General features: G+C 43.2%; 1 protein-coding gene across 1 annotated transcript in view; it reads right to left on the reverse strand.

Annotated features, from left to right (window-relative positions):
* The window catches only part of pde8a (phosphodiesterase 8A), a 63,061-nt gene that overhangs the window by 13,868 nt on the left and 30,768 nt on the right, over positions 1-18,425 (reverse strand). The window contains exons 2-14 of the mRNA XM_037693187.1: positions 15,171-15,227; positions 12,907-13,097; positions 11,464-11,520; positions 11,288-11,342; positions 11,103-11,191; positions 9,972-10,050; positions 9,668-9,808; positions 7,863-7,951; positions 7,739-7,790; positions 7,603-7,645; positions 4,086-4,163; positions 3,905-3,975; positions 2,186-2,350 (exon numbers count right to left, since the gene is read on the reverse strand). Coding sequence (XP_037549115.1) covers positions 2,186-2,350; positions 3,905-3,975; positions 4,086-4,163; positions 7,603-7,645; positions 7,739-7,790; positions 7,863-7,951; positions 9,668-9,808; positions 9,972-10,050; positions 11,103-11,191; positions 11,288-11,342; positions 11,464-11,520; positions 12,907-13,097; positions 15,171-15,227 — 1,167 coding nt within the window. The remainder of the gene's footprint in view (positions 1-2,185; positions 2,351-3,904; positions 3,976-4,085; positions 4,164-7,602; positions 7,646-7,738; positions 7,791-7,862; positions 7,952-9,667; positions 9,809-9,971; positions 10,051-11,102; positions 11,192-11,287; positions 11,343-11,463; positions 11,521-12,906; positions 13,098-15,170; positions 15,228-18,425) is intronic.

Raw genomic sequence — 18,425 nt, forward strand, 5'->3', positions numbered from 1 at the left:
AGGAGCATTAAGTGTAGAACCACTAGACTGAGGAACAGCTTCTACCCTGAGGCTGTTAGACTCATGGATCTCTAACTAGAATAATCACTGTGAAAAACCATATCATGTTGCTGCTGATCTGTTTCATGTTGCTGCTGATCTGTTTCATGTTGCTGCTGATCTGTTTCAATGTTGATGTGTTCATGCGTGCACATCTGCTCACAGACTCATGTTCATGTTTGTGCTGATGTTCAATGTTTTATGTTATGAGTGCTTAGTGTATATTTAGTTGATGTTTTTCTTAGTTCATATCTTAGATGTTATTACTGTTTTTCTTATACATTTTATTGTCGGATGTAACTGGGACCCTGTGTACATAATTTCGCTCCACCACATGTACCACATGAGGTGCGAATGACAATAAAGAAACTCTGACTCTGACTCTCTGATATACACAGTGTATATAATGTGTATATATGTATAAACAAGATCAGAACCAGGGACATGAACTTTTGGTGCATTTTATCTGAACACAGGTCCAAATCCTCAGAAGAATGTTCAGACTGGATCTTCTCAGCTGGATGGAGCAGATGTTCTAAAACCTGTTGATACTTTCCTGCATTGACGGAGTCTTTCCAGATGTGTCAGCTGCTCATACCAGAGGCACTAATGCACCCCCCATACCATAAGAGAGGCAGGCTTTAGACCAGTGAGCAGATACCAGACTGGACCCTCTCCTCTTTAATACGGAGGATGTGGTGTCCATAGTTTCCAAACAAAATTTCAGATTTGGACCTGCCTGACCTTAGAACAGTTCTGGACCTCAGTCCATTTGAAATGAGCTCTGGTCCAGAGAATACGACAGCGGTTCTGGATGATGTTCACATCTATGAACAGAACTAAACCTGGTTTTAATGCAGTGGCCCCGATGTCCTCGTTCTTTGAGCTCAGATTTCTACAGATTCTTCTAATCTGTGGATCAGATTATGATCTGGAGATGACTGAGATTAAAGTCTTTATTCAGGAGCTTTATTGTGAAATTGTTCCTCTAGTTTTAGACAGAGAGCTGAACCTGTGCCCATCTTTACTTCTAACAGTCTCTGATGGACCTGCTGATAATTCACCTCATCGGTGACTAAATGTTCCTCCTGGTTCTGATCCAAACGTTTGACTCCAACAGCCTTTAGTTGCTCCTGAACAACCTTTTTTTTTTTTAAAAGACATGTCGCTGATATAAAATTAAAGTTGACCCTTTGATTTCCTAAAAACTGTGGTTTCTTAGTTTCAACAATGGATATTGGTAATAAATGTATGAAACTTGTATTTATTGCATTCTGTTTTTATTTTAACGCGTCATCATTGTCAGAATCTGGGTTGTTTTGACAATTAAAAAAAAAAGCCTCATATCAACACAGAAACACCTCTGACTAACTCAACCAACCAAGCTGAGACTAAAACCCAACTAGGTTAGTGTTTTTAGGCTCTGATTTCTTCTTCTTGATGCTGTTCTCACCGATGAAAGCAGGCTGGGATCACTGCGGTGCAGACTACTCTCTGGGTGTTCCTGAGTGCATGGGCGGGTGTCGTTCGGGGAAATGTTTACCTCACAAGTGCAAAAGGAAGAGCAGCCTGGCTCATCTTTGACCCACACATTATCTGATGGTGGTGCTGCCTCTGTACACTCTCAGCTATTTTAGGTCTTTCTGATTTAACCCCACCCCCCGTCCCATTTTGGGGATTTTATTTACGCAGAACTAATCTCTCAGCTGAAGGACCCACACCTCTGAGCCTTAAAGAGGTACAGAGGACAGGATGTTTCCAGACTGTGAGGAAAACGTTCCTGTGAAGTGAGTGCAGGATGGAGGGAGGGGCTGGTGGGGGTGGGCTTTCCTTTTTAGCCTCCAGGAGCACAAAAGACAATCTAACGCTTCCTCTGGGTCTGCTGCCAAGACTGCCAACTTGGCACTATTCCTCCTTGGGTTCTTCACCATTGCTCTTCGTCTGAGTCTTTCCTGCCCCCACACCCCCGCCATGAACAATATAACCATGAATCTGGACTCTTTGGCCTCTTCTTGTTGGGCTGAATGAATCCCAGCCTTTCCCTCAGTCACCTTATTTAGGAGTGGGTCTGTGTGCGGCAGGAGGATGTTTGGGTGTTACGTCGGCCCCAAGGACCTTTGTGCTCCAAAATGCTGCTTCTGCCTACCGTCATCAGCCCCCCCACAAGGTCGTTGGTGTGTGGATCTTCATCCTTGGTGCCCAGCTGCGGGGAATAGAGCTCCGTGGTCCTCAGGATCTCCAGGACCCGGTCCAAGGCCTCAGCCACGGGCATGGGGCTGCTCTCCTGTGCTGCGTTGATGATGTTAATGACCTGAAAGGTGAAAATAAGAAACAAGTTTATTGCAGCTGAAGTTAAAAACAAAGTAATTTACAAACTTCAGAACATTAATGAAACCTGCACAAGACATTTAACCAGCAGCGCTGTATCTGGGTCACTGAAGGCCTTTGGACTCGGACTACGACCGCCCAGTCCCCAGAAGGTTCAGGCATCAAGAGGGACAAAAAGGTCACAAATGCAGCTGAGCCCCGCAGGGAAACAGCGTGATGTGGATTCAAACGGACAGGAAAACAACTCCTGCAGCAAAAATGTTTTTATCTCACGCATGTTTTCATTCCACATATTTACTAATGGAATTAAGTTAAAGTGTTTTAACGTTGAAGCTCCACAAATCTCAGAACATCCATTATCCTGAGCCAGGGGTCTTCAGTGAAATTCAGCCTTGACAGTAAAAACCATAATGGCTAAAAAAAGCAGCGTCTCTTAGAATTACATTAAGTATAAGTAAAGATGTGCAGCTAAAAATCACAAAAACATGATTCTGCACCAGACAGGGGTTCATCTGTGTTCAGATCTAGACTTGTTACTGCAGTGGACCCTAAGGGCCTCGTCCTTTGAGCTCAGATTTCTACAGATTCTTCTAATCTGTGGATCAGATTATGAACTGGAGATGATGGAGATTAAAGTCTTTATTCACAAACTTTATTCTGAAATTCATTCAGGATCTTTAGTCCAAAAATAATTCAGGAACTTTATTCTAAAATTTTTTCAGGAGCTTTATTGTGAAATTGTTCCTCTAGTTTTAGACAGACTGCTGAACCTGTGCCCATCTTTACTTCTAGCAGTCTCTGTTTCTCTCCAGTCCTCTGACTGACCTGCTTAATATTCCTCCAGCTGGTTCTGATCCGGACCTCTGACTTTACCCTGGAATAAACTTTTTCATTCTGTTTTTTAAACTGGGGTTGCAAAAGATTGATCTATGAGGACCACTGCTCCTGGTGGTGGGTAAAATTCCTCCCTCCTCCTTCCAGGAGCTCTCACTCTGTGCTGCCTGATCTCCTCCACAGAATAACGCCTCCCTTCAAACTCCTCAGCGACGGGGGACATCGGAGTATTGCTAGTTATTAGAGATCAGTCAGGATGAGAACAAAAAAACAAACAAAATTTTTTTTACACACACACACACATACACACACACACGCGCGCGCGCGCGCGCATGCACACACTTGTATGAGAGCTTTATTCTCCAGAAGACGATGCCTTCAGGGACCGACTGTAGAGTCAAATGATCCAGCAGAGGACCGGCTGTGCGTCATATGACTCGTCCTCGGGGACTTTCAGCGTTTCCGACTCTCTAGACTCTCAGGCTAACCGGGCCCAGACACAGATCGCTCAAACAGAAGCTCATTCTGGTCCAACATGCACTCGTTTATCTCGTGCCTAAACTGTGGCGTGTTATTGGCACCGGGTCCTGGTGGCGGTACACAGAGCGCTCGTGGCAGCTGTGTTGCTTTTCTAACAGCGAGTTGTCATGAGACAGAGGACGTGAGTCCGATCACACGGCGGAGGCAGCGAGGGACGACCCACCTTGGTGATTGGAGCTTCTATCGTCATGGAGTGGATCCGGGCCATGGACGAGTGTCTTCTCTGAGAGCTCCCTGCCAGAAAAAAAGACGAGGTTATGAGCCGTTCAGTTTTATTGTTCTTCCTAACCAACGCTCATGTTTCCCATCAACACATGCTTTCACGGTTTCCAGAGTTTACTCACCGTCGCTCCCCCGAGACGTGGTGGACCTGACGTCCAGAGAGCCTTTCCTCCGGTCTTTGTGCCTACTGGACTGGATGTCTGAGGGGGAGAAACACCGAACGTCAACTCAGACGCACAAAAACTGCAGCAGATACAAAATCATCATTTTTAATGTAACGTTTCTCTTTCTGTGTCTCTCACAAAGTTAAAATAGGTCCAGACGTCCATGACGTATTCTGCTAACAACTACCGGTAAACACTCGCCAGTCTGTGTAGCTACTGAACTGCGTCACTCGGACCAGAACATTCTGTCAGCTTGTTTTAACAGAAACCAGGTCGGGCCAGGAAACGTGTCTCTTCTGTCCAGACGTCCCGCAGGTTTCAGCTCAAAACTACAAAACCCTTCAAACATCGGTTCGACCCACACACGGACGTCAAACAGAACTCGTAGAACATGACCGAACTTTTGGATACGTTTAAAATCGGCTGAGCTCAGTCAGCGGTTTCTGCCTCTGAAGACGTTTCTAGATGTTTGTGTCTCGAGCGCTGGAACGTCCTGTCGAGTTTCCAACAGCAGGGAAGTCGTGACGCCAGGACCGAGGAGATCTGACCCAAGTTGTGTTTACATGTCTGAAGTCAAGCTGCTGCGTTTGGAAATCTGCAGCTGCGGCTTCGCTCCATTCAGCCTCAGAACTGGAGCCCGTTCAGACTCAACAAAAGGATTTTTCAAGGTTAACCACAAAAAACAGTCAGAGTTCGATAAGGCGGAGCAGGACGCCAAGCGACGCGCTGTTCAGTTTGGGTTGACAACTTTTAAAGTTTTCATGCTAAAGTTGATTTAATGATGCCAAAATGTAAAACGTCACACTGAAGACTAATGTTTAAACTGATAAAACAGTTTTCTGCAGATTGATAATCGGCCACTGTCGAAAATGTCGCCCGTCTGCATGCATCTACAAATCATTAACTTTTAGAGTACACCCGATTCAAGATGGCCGCCACAGCCAACTGATCTTAATAAAATTCAGTTATTTGACAGGTACTGCACTAAAATCTGACGCAGTAGCTGAGAGTCTTCCTCATCACATTTGAGAGCTAAAACGTGTTAATAAAGTTTCGACCAAATGGAATAGCGACTCCGCCGTTCATCATCAAAGGATGAACTCAGTTTGAACGGCGGTCGTAACGGGTGGCGGGCGACAGGCATTCCTGCAACGAACTGTGGACCTGCCTGTCTTTACGTTTACAGACTTCAAACATCATCCATCATCCAATCATCATCATCATCATCCAACCACCACCCAACCATCATCCAACCACCATCCAACTATCATCCAATGATTATCTATCCATCATCCAACCACCACCCAACCATCATCCAACCACCACACAACCATCATCAAACCACTATCCAACCATCATCCAACCACCAAACCATTCATTCATCCAACCACCATCAACCATTATCCAACCATTATCCATCTATCATCCAACCATTATCCAATTCAGTTCAATTCAAATTCAAAAATACTTTATTAATCCCAGAGGGAAATTAAGTGTCATAGCTCATCATCCTGGTTTCATTCAAGAGTTGTTATAGATGCTGATAGCTGGGGGCAGGAAGGATCTCCTGCAGTGACGCCAAAAAAATCTGGCCACAGATACTATCCGTCCATCCAGATCCAGCTGGCTGTCAGATCCAGCAGGCCTCTCGGTCCTCCTGGGCAGCAGGATTGCCCGAATGCCAGGCAGAATTTCTTTCTAAGTGATGGTCACTCCTCCTAGCAGTCTGCAGAGCTCCTCACAAGCCGAGTTTCTCACCAGCTCCAGGATCTCGGTGGTCAGGTACTGGAGCATCACCGCCAGGTTGACGGGAATTTGTCCACAGCGCCTCCTTTTCAACTCATTTGGGATTTGGGGCTGTAGTTGAGATATTTGAGCTTTTGAGATGTTAATCAGCTGCTCCTGGTTGTTAAAAAAAACACCCTTTAACCATGGTTACGCATAATAACAAATGTCCAAAATTTAAAAAAGTTTCAGTAAAAATCCTTCCAGCTGCACAGCATCCGACATTAGAGGAAATAATTATCGTAAAACAGCAATTTACATCCAGAAAAAAAGAGGAATTAAAGTTTTCAAAAGCAATAAATCAGAATGAATGTAACAGAGCTACTCCAACATGCAGCCACCTTGAGCAGCACAATTCTAGAACTGTCCATCTGCCATCCAACTATCACTCATCCATCATCCACCCATCATTCATCTGAGGGACTACAAAAACTGCTTAATGCCAAAAAATATCAGTTTGAACAAGAGTTTCCATCTAACAACCATCATCCATCCATTATCCATCAATCCATTTACCATCCATCCATCCACCAACCATCATCCATCTGTCATCCAACTATCACTTATGCTTAATGCCAAAAAACATCGATTTGAAACAAGTGCTTCCTTCCAACAACCATCCATCTTTCATCCATACATCCATCTACCACCCAACCATCATCCAACACCATCCTTCCATCATCCAACCACCATCCATCCAAAGGACTACAAAAACTGCTTAATGCCGAAAAATATCAGTTTGAAACAAGAGCTTCCATCCAACAGCCAGCCATCCATTATCCATCCATCCATCTACCATCCAAGCATCATCCAACCACCATCTACAGGTGTGCAGTGGAGAGCATCCTGTGCTCCAGAATCAACGTGTGGCATGGAGGCTGCACAGCTGCTGAAAGGAAAGCTCTGCAGAGAGTAGTGAAGGCTGCACAGAAGTCTGTTAGAGTCAGCCTCACCACCATCACAGACATCGATACCACCAGATGCAGGAAGAGGGCCACCTGCATCATGAAGGACCCCACTCACCCAGCACACACACACTTTTTACCCCGCTCCCCTCAGGCAGGAGGTTGAGGAGCATTAAGTGTAGAACCACTAGACTGAGGAACAACTTCTACCCTGAAGCTGTTAGACTCATGAATCTCTAATCTGGATAATCACTGTGAAAAAAAACCCACTGTAATGCCACTTGATTGTTGACATGTGCTGCTGACTATCCATGTTGCTGATCTTATGCTGCTGATTTATTTCATGCTGCTGTGTTCATTCGTATTCATCTGCTCACGCAGACTCATGTTCGTGCTGCTGTTGTTCAGTGTATTGTTTTTGTACTGCTAGTGTATTCTTAGTTTAGTGTATTTCTTAGTTCATATCTTAGATCTTATTACTGTTTTTCTTTGCAATTCATACTTTTGTTGGATTTAAATGGGACCCCGTGTACACAATTTAATTCCATCACATGATTTTGATTTTTTGACTTTAATCTATCCATCATCCATCTGTCATCCAACCACCATCCAACCATCATCCATCCAACCAACCAACCAACCAACCAACCAACCAACCAACCAACCAACGTTCTGGACCTTTATTAGTTTTTGGTTCAAACCATCCATCAAACCAACCATATGGAAATAAATGTAATCAAACAGAGCCAGAAGTCTGGGAGAGAAAGTTTTGTGGTTGTTCTCACCTGTTTGAGACTCTGCTTGCACACGTTCGCAGGATTTATCGCTCTGCTCAAACAGAGATAAAAACAGAGAACTAAAATTGGAAAACCAGAACTTTTGAATAATTCTTAAATATTCAGCTAAATAAAGCTCTCCCACCTTATTATTATCATTTAAAGGCCTGTTGATAGACACATAGTGTCTGATTTTTCTGTGGACGACACAGTACTTCATCAGATAAGGAAATAAAAATGAGTGGAATGGTTGTGGTCAGCTCACTCACCCTCCCTGTCCGATTACAGGTGTGATTTTCACATTCTGCTGAACGTTGTCTCCATTCTTCTTTTTGGCATAATAAATCCCCTGCCACTCCTGCAGCACAACAAAGAGACACAATTATATTTAGCATTGTTCATAATGTGAATAAAGCTGACTCAGCACTGCTTTCTTTATTGTTTCCCTGGTTTCTATTTTTCTGTACGCTATTGTTTTACTATCCAACTGCTTATGCATACTCTGATAATTTAGCTCTTAGTACATAAAAATGTTCAGCTCATTCAGGAGATGGGGTGATGTGATGTTGAGTTTAAATAACATTTATTCTTTTCAAAATATTCAACTTATTTACAAAAATGTTCCTCATAAAACACATTAAGATCTCTCAAGCTCCTTCAGAAAAATGTTTGTTTTTATCTGCTTTAGCAAAATAGCTTTTTTTATGTTCCTTTTTGCCTTTAGCTGACCTTCTGATTTATTTAGCTTTAGCTGTTTTTATTTCATTTAGGTTAGAGCTAATATTTTATCAGTTTTCTACTTTTAGCTTCTACTTAGCCTTTTGCCACTTTTAGCTAACATTTTTGCACTATTACCTCCAAACTAGCCTTTTGTTACTTTTAGCTTTAAGCTAGCCAGTTAATGCAATAGATGTGAGCTAACCTAGAACTAACTTTCTCAGCAGTTTTTAACTTTTAGCTTAAAGCTAGCCTTTGGATACTATTAGCTTTTAGCTAACCATTTTCTACTATTAGCTTCTAGCTTGCATTTTGTTACTTTGAGCTTTTACTTAGTTTTCAACTATTAGCTTCAAACTAGCTTTTTGATACTGTTAGCTTTCAGCTAATCTTTTTCCAACGTTTACCTTCCAGCCAGCTTATTGCTGCTTTTAGCTTGTAGCTAACCTTTTCCTACCATTTGTTTTTTAACTAGTTTTGATACTTTTAGCTTTTAGCAAGCTTTTTAATTCAATTAGTTTTGAGCTGGTACCTTTTCAACCATTTTCTACTTTAAGCTTCTATGTAGTTTTTGCTATAGTTAGCCCTTACCAAACTTTTTCCCGCTATTAGCATATAGCTTGCCTTTTGATTCGTTTTGCTTTTGGCTATTGTTCTGCTTCTTTTAGTATCAACAGCTTCTTTCATTCAGCTCTCAGCCTTTATGCAATTTTTAGCAGATGATCCAATTGCTTCGGTAAAACGTTAAAATAAAAGCTGAAATCGTCCTGGTTCTGTCTGAATGCAGTAGGGACATGTTTGTGCAACAGGTGAACATCCATATTTGCAAAAGTGGCACCTTGCATTAAAGGGTCAGGGGGCTCTGGTGGAGTCCAGCTCGTTTCATGCCCCCCCCCCCCCCCCACACACACACACCCACCCACCCCACCTGCAGACAGCTCTGACAGCTTAAAAAGAACCTCCTGCTGTTCCGCTGTTTGGAGCTGACCTTTGCTCTTTGTGTAGTTAAGATTACAGCGCAGCTCTTCCTCTCTTCTCTCTCATGAAACAGAGCTGAACAGGGGTGCACGTGCACACACGTGCACACACGTGCACACATCCACGCAAAAACAGAAAAACAGGAACACATATCTGCTGTTTATGAACCCAAATTAATTTTTGTCTGGATCCAGATGGATCGGTAAATCTCGACTGCACATGTTTGTTTAGGAGGTAGGGCGTTTTTAGCCTCTACGGGTTGTCTAGACATTGTGCTTTTTAAGTAGATCTTTGTTAATTTTCAGAAAAACCACAGGTTTATCATGATGAGGCATTTGGTTGAAGATGAGCTACGTGTGTGCTCAGAACCACACCTCACCTTTCCTTTCAGTATACAGGAGTTTATGGTTTCAAGGAGATCAGGCTTATTCTTCTCACTTTTAGGCACTTCTATTATTTCCTTCCCTAAAAGCTCCCCGCGTTGGTAGCCCATGATGGACTCATAGGCAGGATTCACATACTGTAAACAAAAAAATAATAATTCTTACAGAATGAGCCATGAGTTCAGGCAAACTTTTACTGATGCGATCAGGAGTGACATCAAACCTTGTAACTAATGTGATGATGTCACAAACTAGCTTTAAACATTACATTTAAACAGAAAGGAGCTGCCAACAACTCACCTGAATAACTTGGTTTTCAGAAGTGATCTCTATGGCGTCTTGGCTTTGTTCCAGAGCTGTGAAAATGGCATTACAAGCTCTGTGTGGAGAGAAAACAGAACCCCTGTTAACCCAAACAACAGAGTCCAGCTCCTACGTACAGTCCACCTTCTTTCAGTTCTGGGCCTTCAAGTCGTAATAAACCTGATCTGGTTTGCATCAGGTTCTAAAAGGATCCGGATCTGACCTCATGCGAACAAAAACAACAGATTCCACCAAGTTATTTATTAAACCGAAACTGGTTCCAGCTCCTGACCCAACAGAGCCTCCTTCAGCAGCAGAACCCTCAGTGGTTCTCTGTAGGACTTCATGAGTCTCTCTCAAGGTTCTGGAGGAGTTCTGGTCCACTCTTCTTTCCATCATCAAGGGTTCTGCACAACTCTCTGAAAGTCCACCACAGCATTTCAGTCAGGTTGAGGTTCTGGACTCTTGACTGGATCGTTGCAACACCTTGGTTCTGTTCTATCTGACCCATTTGTTTGTAGATCAGCTGCTGTGTTTAAGATCATGGTCCTGTTGGACCCAGTTTGGTCCAAGCTTCAGCTGTTGGACAGATGGACTCATTGGACTCCAAAAGGAGTCCAATGAGTCTTGGTCTCCAGAGGAGTTCCTGGTCCACTCAGTGACTGACAAGAGCCCAAACCATCAGCCTACCACCACTGTGCTGATGGCTGAGAGGAGCCGTTTGCTGCAGTGCATTCTGGGTAAACATTTGTTCTCTGCTCTGGTTCTGGTCTAGACGTCTTGTGGTTCCTTCAGATGAAACTTTCCAAACCTTTTTAGAGAGAACAGCTCATGACCTTTGACCTGTAATCACCTCTTTCTGAGTTTACTGTTGATGTCTTTCCGACTTGGCACTGTGTTAACGCACACCTGGATGCTCCAGATCAGAGATGGTCCCATGGATGAGGATCAGGTAATCAGCAGCTCCTGATCCTGGACCTCTGTGGTCCTAGAAATGAAAGAAGGTGGACTTTCCTTTTTTCCTGACTGAACGCATTAACCCCGTTCCAGACAAATACTTCATCCTGAACAGATGAACAGGTGAACAGATGAACAGGTGAACTGGTGAACGGTGCTGATTGAACTCACCTCAGCTTGAACTGGGCCCGGACCTCTCCATGCTCCAACTGCAGCAGCTCATTGTAGCAGGCCATCACGTTGGCATTTTCCACGTATCTCTGCGGGTCAGAGCATCACAGGTGAGCCACATGCAGGTAACATCTGCAGGTAACATCTGCAGGTGCCTTGTGTTGATGAACGCGGCTCAGACTCACCCTGTTAAAGCCGGCATTGATCAGCGGCATCACAGACGCCTCCTCTCTGTCTGGCCTTCAACAGAAACATTAAAACCAAAGTGTTGGGTCAAATTAAGGTTCAGAGATCCTCATGGTGCTGCAGACTCATGGGTTTTACACGGTCACTGCGTAAAGGTAAGAAAGTGAGCCTGTACCTTTTCACCACGGCGACTATCACAGTGTTTTCTGCGGCGCTGACCGCTCGGATCGACCTGAACGGAAACAGAGGCAGCATTGAGTCAGTCGGCAGCTCAGGGCTTCAGAACCGCTCCGATTCTTCCAGGCAGGCAGCGGTGGAGCTCAGAGCGGGTCGAGGCCTCTGAAAGAATGCAGTGTACCAGGCCGCTCATCCGCCTGCGGTTTCCCCCCCAGCAAGAGGTCATAAAGACCCTTTAGTCCCCCCTCTCCACTCAGAGCCCGTGAGTACACTGAACACACAGCTCAGCCCAAAACGAGTGGGGTTACCAGCTCCGGGCCGGGCGAAGGGATGTTTGTCAATGTGTCTTTGGTTTGAGCTAAAGTTAGAGCTCAGCACGTTGAGCTGAGGAGCCCAGAACCAGCCGGATGGGACGAGTAGCGCTCTGGTTGGTCCAGTCAGGATCATCAGAACCGCATTTCATCTGGATCCCACCGGGCCGTTGACAAACTGATCAACGTTCCTCAGAAACGCTCCAAAGAGCTGCTCAAAGTCCTCCTCTGAGTTTCAGGGAGACAGAGGTGAAGCGAGCGTCTCAAACCAGACTTCAGTTCTCGTAAAACTAGACATGGACGTTTGGAGACACTCATGTCCACTACAGGATCATTGAATCTATGATTTGTGTAAATGTCTTAGTCAGTGGGACTCAAAGTGAAAATTTTAGTATTTTTCTTAAATTTAAGTGAATGTCTCAGCTTGTTGTGACTAACTGTCCCCAGACTGTCTTCAAACTGTCCCCAGACTGTCTTCAAACTGTCCCCAGCTGACTCAAGAATATCTCCAAGCATTCTTCAGGCTGTCCCCAGGTTGTCTTTAGACTGCCTCCAGACTGTCCCCAGACTATCTACAAGCTGTCTCCAGACTGTCCCAGTTTGTCTTCAGACGGTCTCCAGGCTGTCCCCAGACGTTAATGATGGTTCTCAGTTTCTTTGTGTGAGTTGAAGAGGCTTGGTTAAACCTTTTAAATTAAGTTTCTGAACATTTGGAGCTCTGGAGCTGTTAGTTTTTTTGGGTTTTTTTGCGGCTATGTATCCAAATTTCCCACAAAATGTCACGGGAGTTTGTGCAAATGTAAACGAGGGTTGAATTAAAGAATAAGGGTAAAATATAAATAAAAGCACAAATCTAATAAATCCACATTTTATTCACAGTGGAACAAAGTGAACAAATGCTGAAACTAAGAAATTATATAAAGAAGTGGAAAAACATCAACAAGAACTTGATAAGAGGCCGATAAAGAGTTGAATGTGTTGACAGACAAACTTTACTTTCTGTTGTCGGACAAAACCAGCTTCAGCTTCGAATCAGTCGAAGGTTCTGGTCAATGAGGTTCTGTCGAGCTGATAAACGCCAGGTTTTGTCACTCCAGAAACACAACGAGGAGCAGAGAGAGACGACTTACCGGCACAGTGCTTCAGCATCAAACTGCCGGGAGTGTCGGTGGTCGATGATGACGAGGTCGTGGTGCTTCTCTGAGAAGCACTCCAGAGCGGACTCAGGTGTCCGGGCGACGCTGCACCTGTAGCTGGCCTTGTCGCACGCGCAGCAGAAGCCATTACTCTGGCTGTCCTCTTTGGCAAAAACTAAAAGTACCTGCAAAGACAGAGAAGACTGCAGTCAACCTTCAGTTCTTTCCATTTCCCTCCTTAGACTGTAACCGTGAGAACGCTGAGTCAGCAATGACTTGACCGTTTCATGACTTTTAGGAAAATCTAATGACCACGGCATACCTTGTGCTATTTCACCCAGCTATAGGTCAAAGGTCAGTGTAACTGATAATGACGTTCTTCGTGGTGTCAGTGGACAAACAGGTCAATTCAAGAACATGAACCTGCTGCTCTCAGGTGAGAACTCACCTAGCTGATCCAAACCATTTGATGGTCAGAGTCGTAGAATTCCCCAGAAACACTAAAGGTTTCTTTGGTGGAAGGGGTCTTATTAAATAACATCCAATGTGGAGACAGTCTGAGGACACCGTCTGCCCTAAACATTTGTGGAGTTCCACCTTGGACATCTTGCCGAGGACTGTCTCATGGATGGACAGGTAGGTTTTAACAAATGGGTCACCTGTGACCTTGACCTTTGACCTTGAAATTAAAAGGAATCATCCTTGGCCCGTGAGGTGTCCAGATGTGCAGTTAGGCATTTTTATGTTGAAGAGTTTTTTTTATTTAGAGCTTGGACAAGAAGTTGTCCACAGATGGACGACGCCATTCCATTAAAAAAGAAGTAACATCCTGGCCAACAAGCTAAATGAGGCTAAAAGTAGCAAAACACTAGCTAAAGCAGAAAAATGTTAGCAAACAGCCAAACGTAACAAAAGGTTAGCTAAAAGTTAAAATTTGCACAGCACTAGCTAAAGCAACGAAATGTTAGCAAACAGCCAAAAGTAACAAAATGTTAGCTAAAGCTAAAAGTAGCAAAACACTAGCTAAAGTAGCAAAAGGCTAGCGAAAAGCTAAACGTAACAAAAGGTTAGATAAAGTAGCAAAACCCTAGCTAAAGCAGCAAAATGCTAACTAATGGTTAAAGGCAGCAAAAGGCTAAAAGCTAACAGTAGAAATCACAGATAGTTTCATTGAAATCTGCTCGCTGAATACTGAGATATTTTGCTAACAGACTAAAAACTCACACCGAGCGGAGCACACCAGCTGAGCTGAGTCTAAAACTCACACTGCACATCACAGTAAAGCTAACGTACTTCTAAACTTTTGTTGGAAATGACAAAAACCTCCCGCGACCGAGAAAGAAAGAAGTGGGTGAAGATGATGACAGTTACAAGTAATCAGATATAGATGTACTTTTGAAGATTACTTCCTGGAAGTTTGATTAAAATGTGTCCATTGATTCATACATATTTTGCTAACAGACAGCCACCCAACAGCAGTTATAGCACGGCTTGTTGTTTTCTAATAGTGGCTGTAAAATAAAATCTAAAACTGCTGAAAAAATAATTTTCTGATCTGTGAAACGGATCTAAAACCGAAGGGAACCGAGACTCTAAACTCCATAAAAAGTTGATTTTTCATACTTTTTCCAGAACAGCTTCAGCAGAAAAGGAACCAACCCGACCCGGTCTGAGGAGTCCAAACGACTGACCCTCCGTGCCGTTCTTCCTTTGACGTGCATTGTTCATTATGGTATGTTCTCGGTGTTTAAAATATTTGGCCTTGTTGCCGTGGCAACCCGTCCGCACATACAATCGCCCATTAACAGTTGGAGCGCTCCTGATCTCTGAACATTTACACCATAACACTCTCCCCTCTGGATTTTTCAGTTAAAGGTTCTGACAGCAAACAAAACATTATTTAGATTCAAAACTAGAAAAAATACAACTAAATACTGAGTGTTCAGCTGTGAGTTATAGAATAGGATAGGGCCATAGTGAAAAAAAAAAAAAAAAAAAAAACAGAATTCTAAAATTAAAGTCAGAACTCTGATATTTAAGTCAGAATTCAAACTGTTTTTTCTTCAGAATTCTGACTTTATTCCAAGAATTTGGGGATTCTAAGAATGAAGTCAGCAAAAACAATCCCTATGGCACTGATCATCTTCCGTAGCTCTGATGCGAACACTTCTGTAGTTCTGTTCAGAACTTCCAGACATTGAGGCATTCAGGTGCATCTCCCCTTATGGTGTTTGGGTGTTTTGTGTGGGTAACAGTACCTGAAGTGGATCTTTAAATAACTTCATTGGTCCAAATTGCACCTCTGTTAACGTCGTCTGCAAGACAAGAACAAAAACAAGGATTAGAACAATAACGTCTCAAATTCAAACAGCATTTAGAGTGGATTTAAATTCAATTAAATTCAACCGAGTGTTATCGTTGACTAAACACACTGAAGTATTAATATCACACCACCTGCAGAGTACAAGAGAATACACAATGTGTGTACTTATACACAGTATCTAAGATCACATGGACATGTAATGATGAGTCGCTGCTTCACACCAAACAAACACACAATTCAGCCTTTTTAGAGCCGCGCTCTGAAATCTTACACAGAAGTTCTGAAACGTCCCTTCAGGTTCTAACAGCTGAAGTGTTTGGTTCTGGTCCAGGATCAGCCACGGGGAGTATCACAACAGTCCCAGAACATTCACCCCTGTCCACGTCATGGACTGAAGTTCTGATTAATTTCAAGATTTCAATGATTTGTCCGAAATGATTATTTTCTTGTTTTCTTCCAAACATTTTTCTTAATCTCACAACTTCTGCAGACTTTGTTCTGTTTGAAACAATAAATCAAAATGGCCACTTTAAACGAGAAGCGTTACGATTCTTAACGTTTGTAACTTTATTTACCTTTAATTACACAAAAATCCCCACAGAAACACATCAAAACCTCTTCTTTTATTTCAGAAAATTTGTTTTCTGTGCGATCTCCTTCCACTTTTTGCATCCATTTTGTTGTTTATACTTTTAGCTTAAATGTATTTGTTTTTTGGGGGTTTTACTTGGTATTTATACAGGTCGTCTCACTGAGTCATGAGAACTCATTTTCAAGAGACCTGTTTTAAAGCAACTGTTCTGCTACTTTTGGCTAGACTTTTGTGACCTTTAACTAGCATTTGGGATTTTTTTTTAGTTTAACCTTCTCCTAAATTTTTTTAGCTGGCAGTTTGCACCTTTTTGCTTATGTTTTGCTACTTCTGGCTTTTAGCTAGCCTTTTGACACCTACAGCTTGATAACTTTTAGCTTTTTGTTATCCTTTTGCTACTTTTAACTTTTAGTTAGCCTCTTGCTATTCTTAGCTAGCCTGTTGGGACCTTTACCTAGTGTTTATTTATTTTTAGCTTTTGGCTGGCTCTTTGTTTCTTTTAGTTTTTTTGCCAGCATTTTGTGAGTTTTAACATTTATTTAGCCTTTTGTCTTTTTTTTTAAAATGTTTTTAATCTATGTTTTACTATTTTAGCTTTCAGCTAGACTACTGTAACCTTTAACTAACATTTGGTTGTTTGGTACATTTAACTATTAGCCCCCCTTTTGTTACTTTTGGTTTCAGATAGCGTTTTGCTTCTTTTAAAGTTTTTCTTCCTTAACTCTTAGCTTTTGTTCCACTTCTTTCAATGTGAACAACCCAATTTTAGCTTCTTCAGCTGATGTTAAAGTGACTCAGAACATGAAACTTTCCACTTGGTACTGAGATTACTTTAAGCTTGTTTTTAATTGTTCTTCTGGATCAGAACCACAAGATCAGCATCAGGCTGCCGCTGCTTCAGGTCAAAGGTCACATCTTAGCTAAACTGAGCTGAACGTTTTATTAAACAGACTTTTGAAACAAACAACGTGCAGAAGGACTTCAATAACGTTTAATTTTACTGCCCACTTATGACAAATGAATTTAAAAGATCAGTTTTTAACTCGTTATGCTTCTCTGTCATGAACGCACTCTTCAGTCTGCAAAGAATTCAGCTTCTTCCCCTCTGAACGGGACTGAGCTCAGGGGTTGGTAACCATAGCAACAGAGCCCCTCGCGGGCCACCATCCCTCCAGAATTCCTCCTCCTCTTCGTAAACAATCCACACATGTGAGGGGGGAACGGGCCGAGCCGAGCCAGGCCACGTTAAATCTCTTCTTGCTGAACTGTAAGCCTTCAGAACCATCAGTGAAACAAAAGAAGATGAAAAAAAGGCGATTAGCTTTTGGCTGGAGCCGGACTGACGTCATCCAATGAGCTGTTTGTTGGAGCGCTCCAAAACACAGAGCCAGGATCCTGATGCTCCAGGATCACCTGATCCTTCACAGACCTGAGGACTGGATCACCTGATCCTTCACAGACCTGGAGACTGGATTAACTGATCCTTCACAGACCTGGGGACCAGATACTCGGATCCTTCACAGACATGGGGACCGGATCATCAGATCCTTCACAGATCAGGAGACTAGATCATTTGATCCTTCACAGACCTGGGGACCGGATACTTGGATCCTTCACAGACCTGGGGACCAGATCATCAGATCCTTCACAGATCAGGAGACCAGATCATCTGATCCTTCACAGACCTGGAGACCAGATACTCGGATCCTTCACAGATCAGGAGACTAGATCATCTGATCCTTCACAGACCTGGAGACCAGATCTTCAGATCCTTCACAGATCAGGAGACCAGATCATCTGAGCCTTCACAGACCTGGAGACCGGATACTTGGATCCTTCACAGACCTGGGTACTAGCTCATTGGATCCTTCACAGACTTGAGGATCAGATCATCTGATCCTTCACAGACCTGAGGACTGGATCATTTGATCCTTCACAGACCTGAAGACATGATCATCTGATCCTTCACAGACCTGAAGACATAATCATCTGATCTTTCACAGACCTGAGGACCAGATCATCTGATCCTTCACAGACCTGAGGACCAGATCATCTGATCCTTCACAGACCTGAGGACCAGATCATCTGATCCTTCACAGACCTGAAGACATAATCATCTGATCCATTACAGAAAACATCATCATCATCTGATACATCACAGAAGACATCATCATCATTTGATACTTCACAGGCCTGGAGACTGGATCATCAGATCATTTACAGACCTGGAGACTGGATCATCTGATCCTTCACAGACCTGAGGACCAGATCATCTGATCCTTCACAGACCTGAAGACATCCTCATCTGATCCTTCACAGATCTGAAGACATCCTCATCTGATCCTTCACAGAACTGAAGACATCATCATCTGATCCTTCACAGACCTGGAGACTGGATTATCTGATCCTTCACAGACCTAAGGACCAGATCAACTGATCCTTCACAGACCTGAGGACTGGATCATCTGATCCTTCACAAATCTGGAGACTGGATCAGCTGATCCTTCACAGACCTGAGGACCGGATCATCTGATCCTTCACAGACCTGAAAACATCATCATCTGATCCATCACAGACCTGAAGACATCATCATCTGAT

Source organism: Nematolebias whitei, chromosome 2, assembly GCF_014905685.2.
Source record: "Nematolebias whitei isolate Nwh7 chromosome 2, NemWhi1, whole genome shotgun sequence".
NCBI lineage: Eukaryota > Metazoa > Chordata > Actinopteri > Cyprinodontiformes > Rivulidae > Nematolebias > Nematolebias whitei.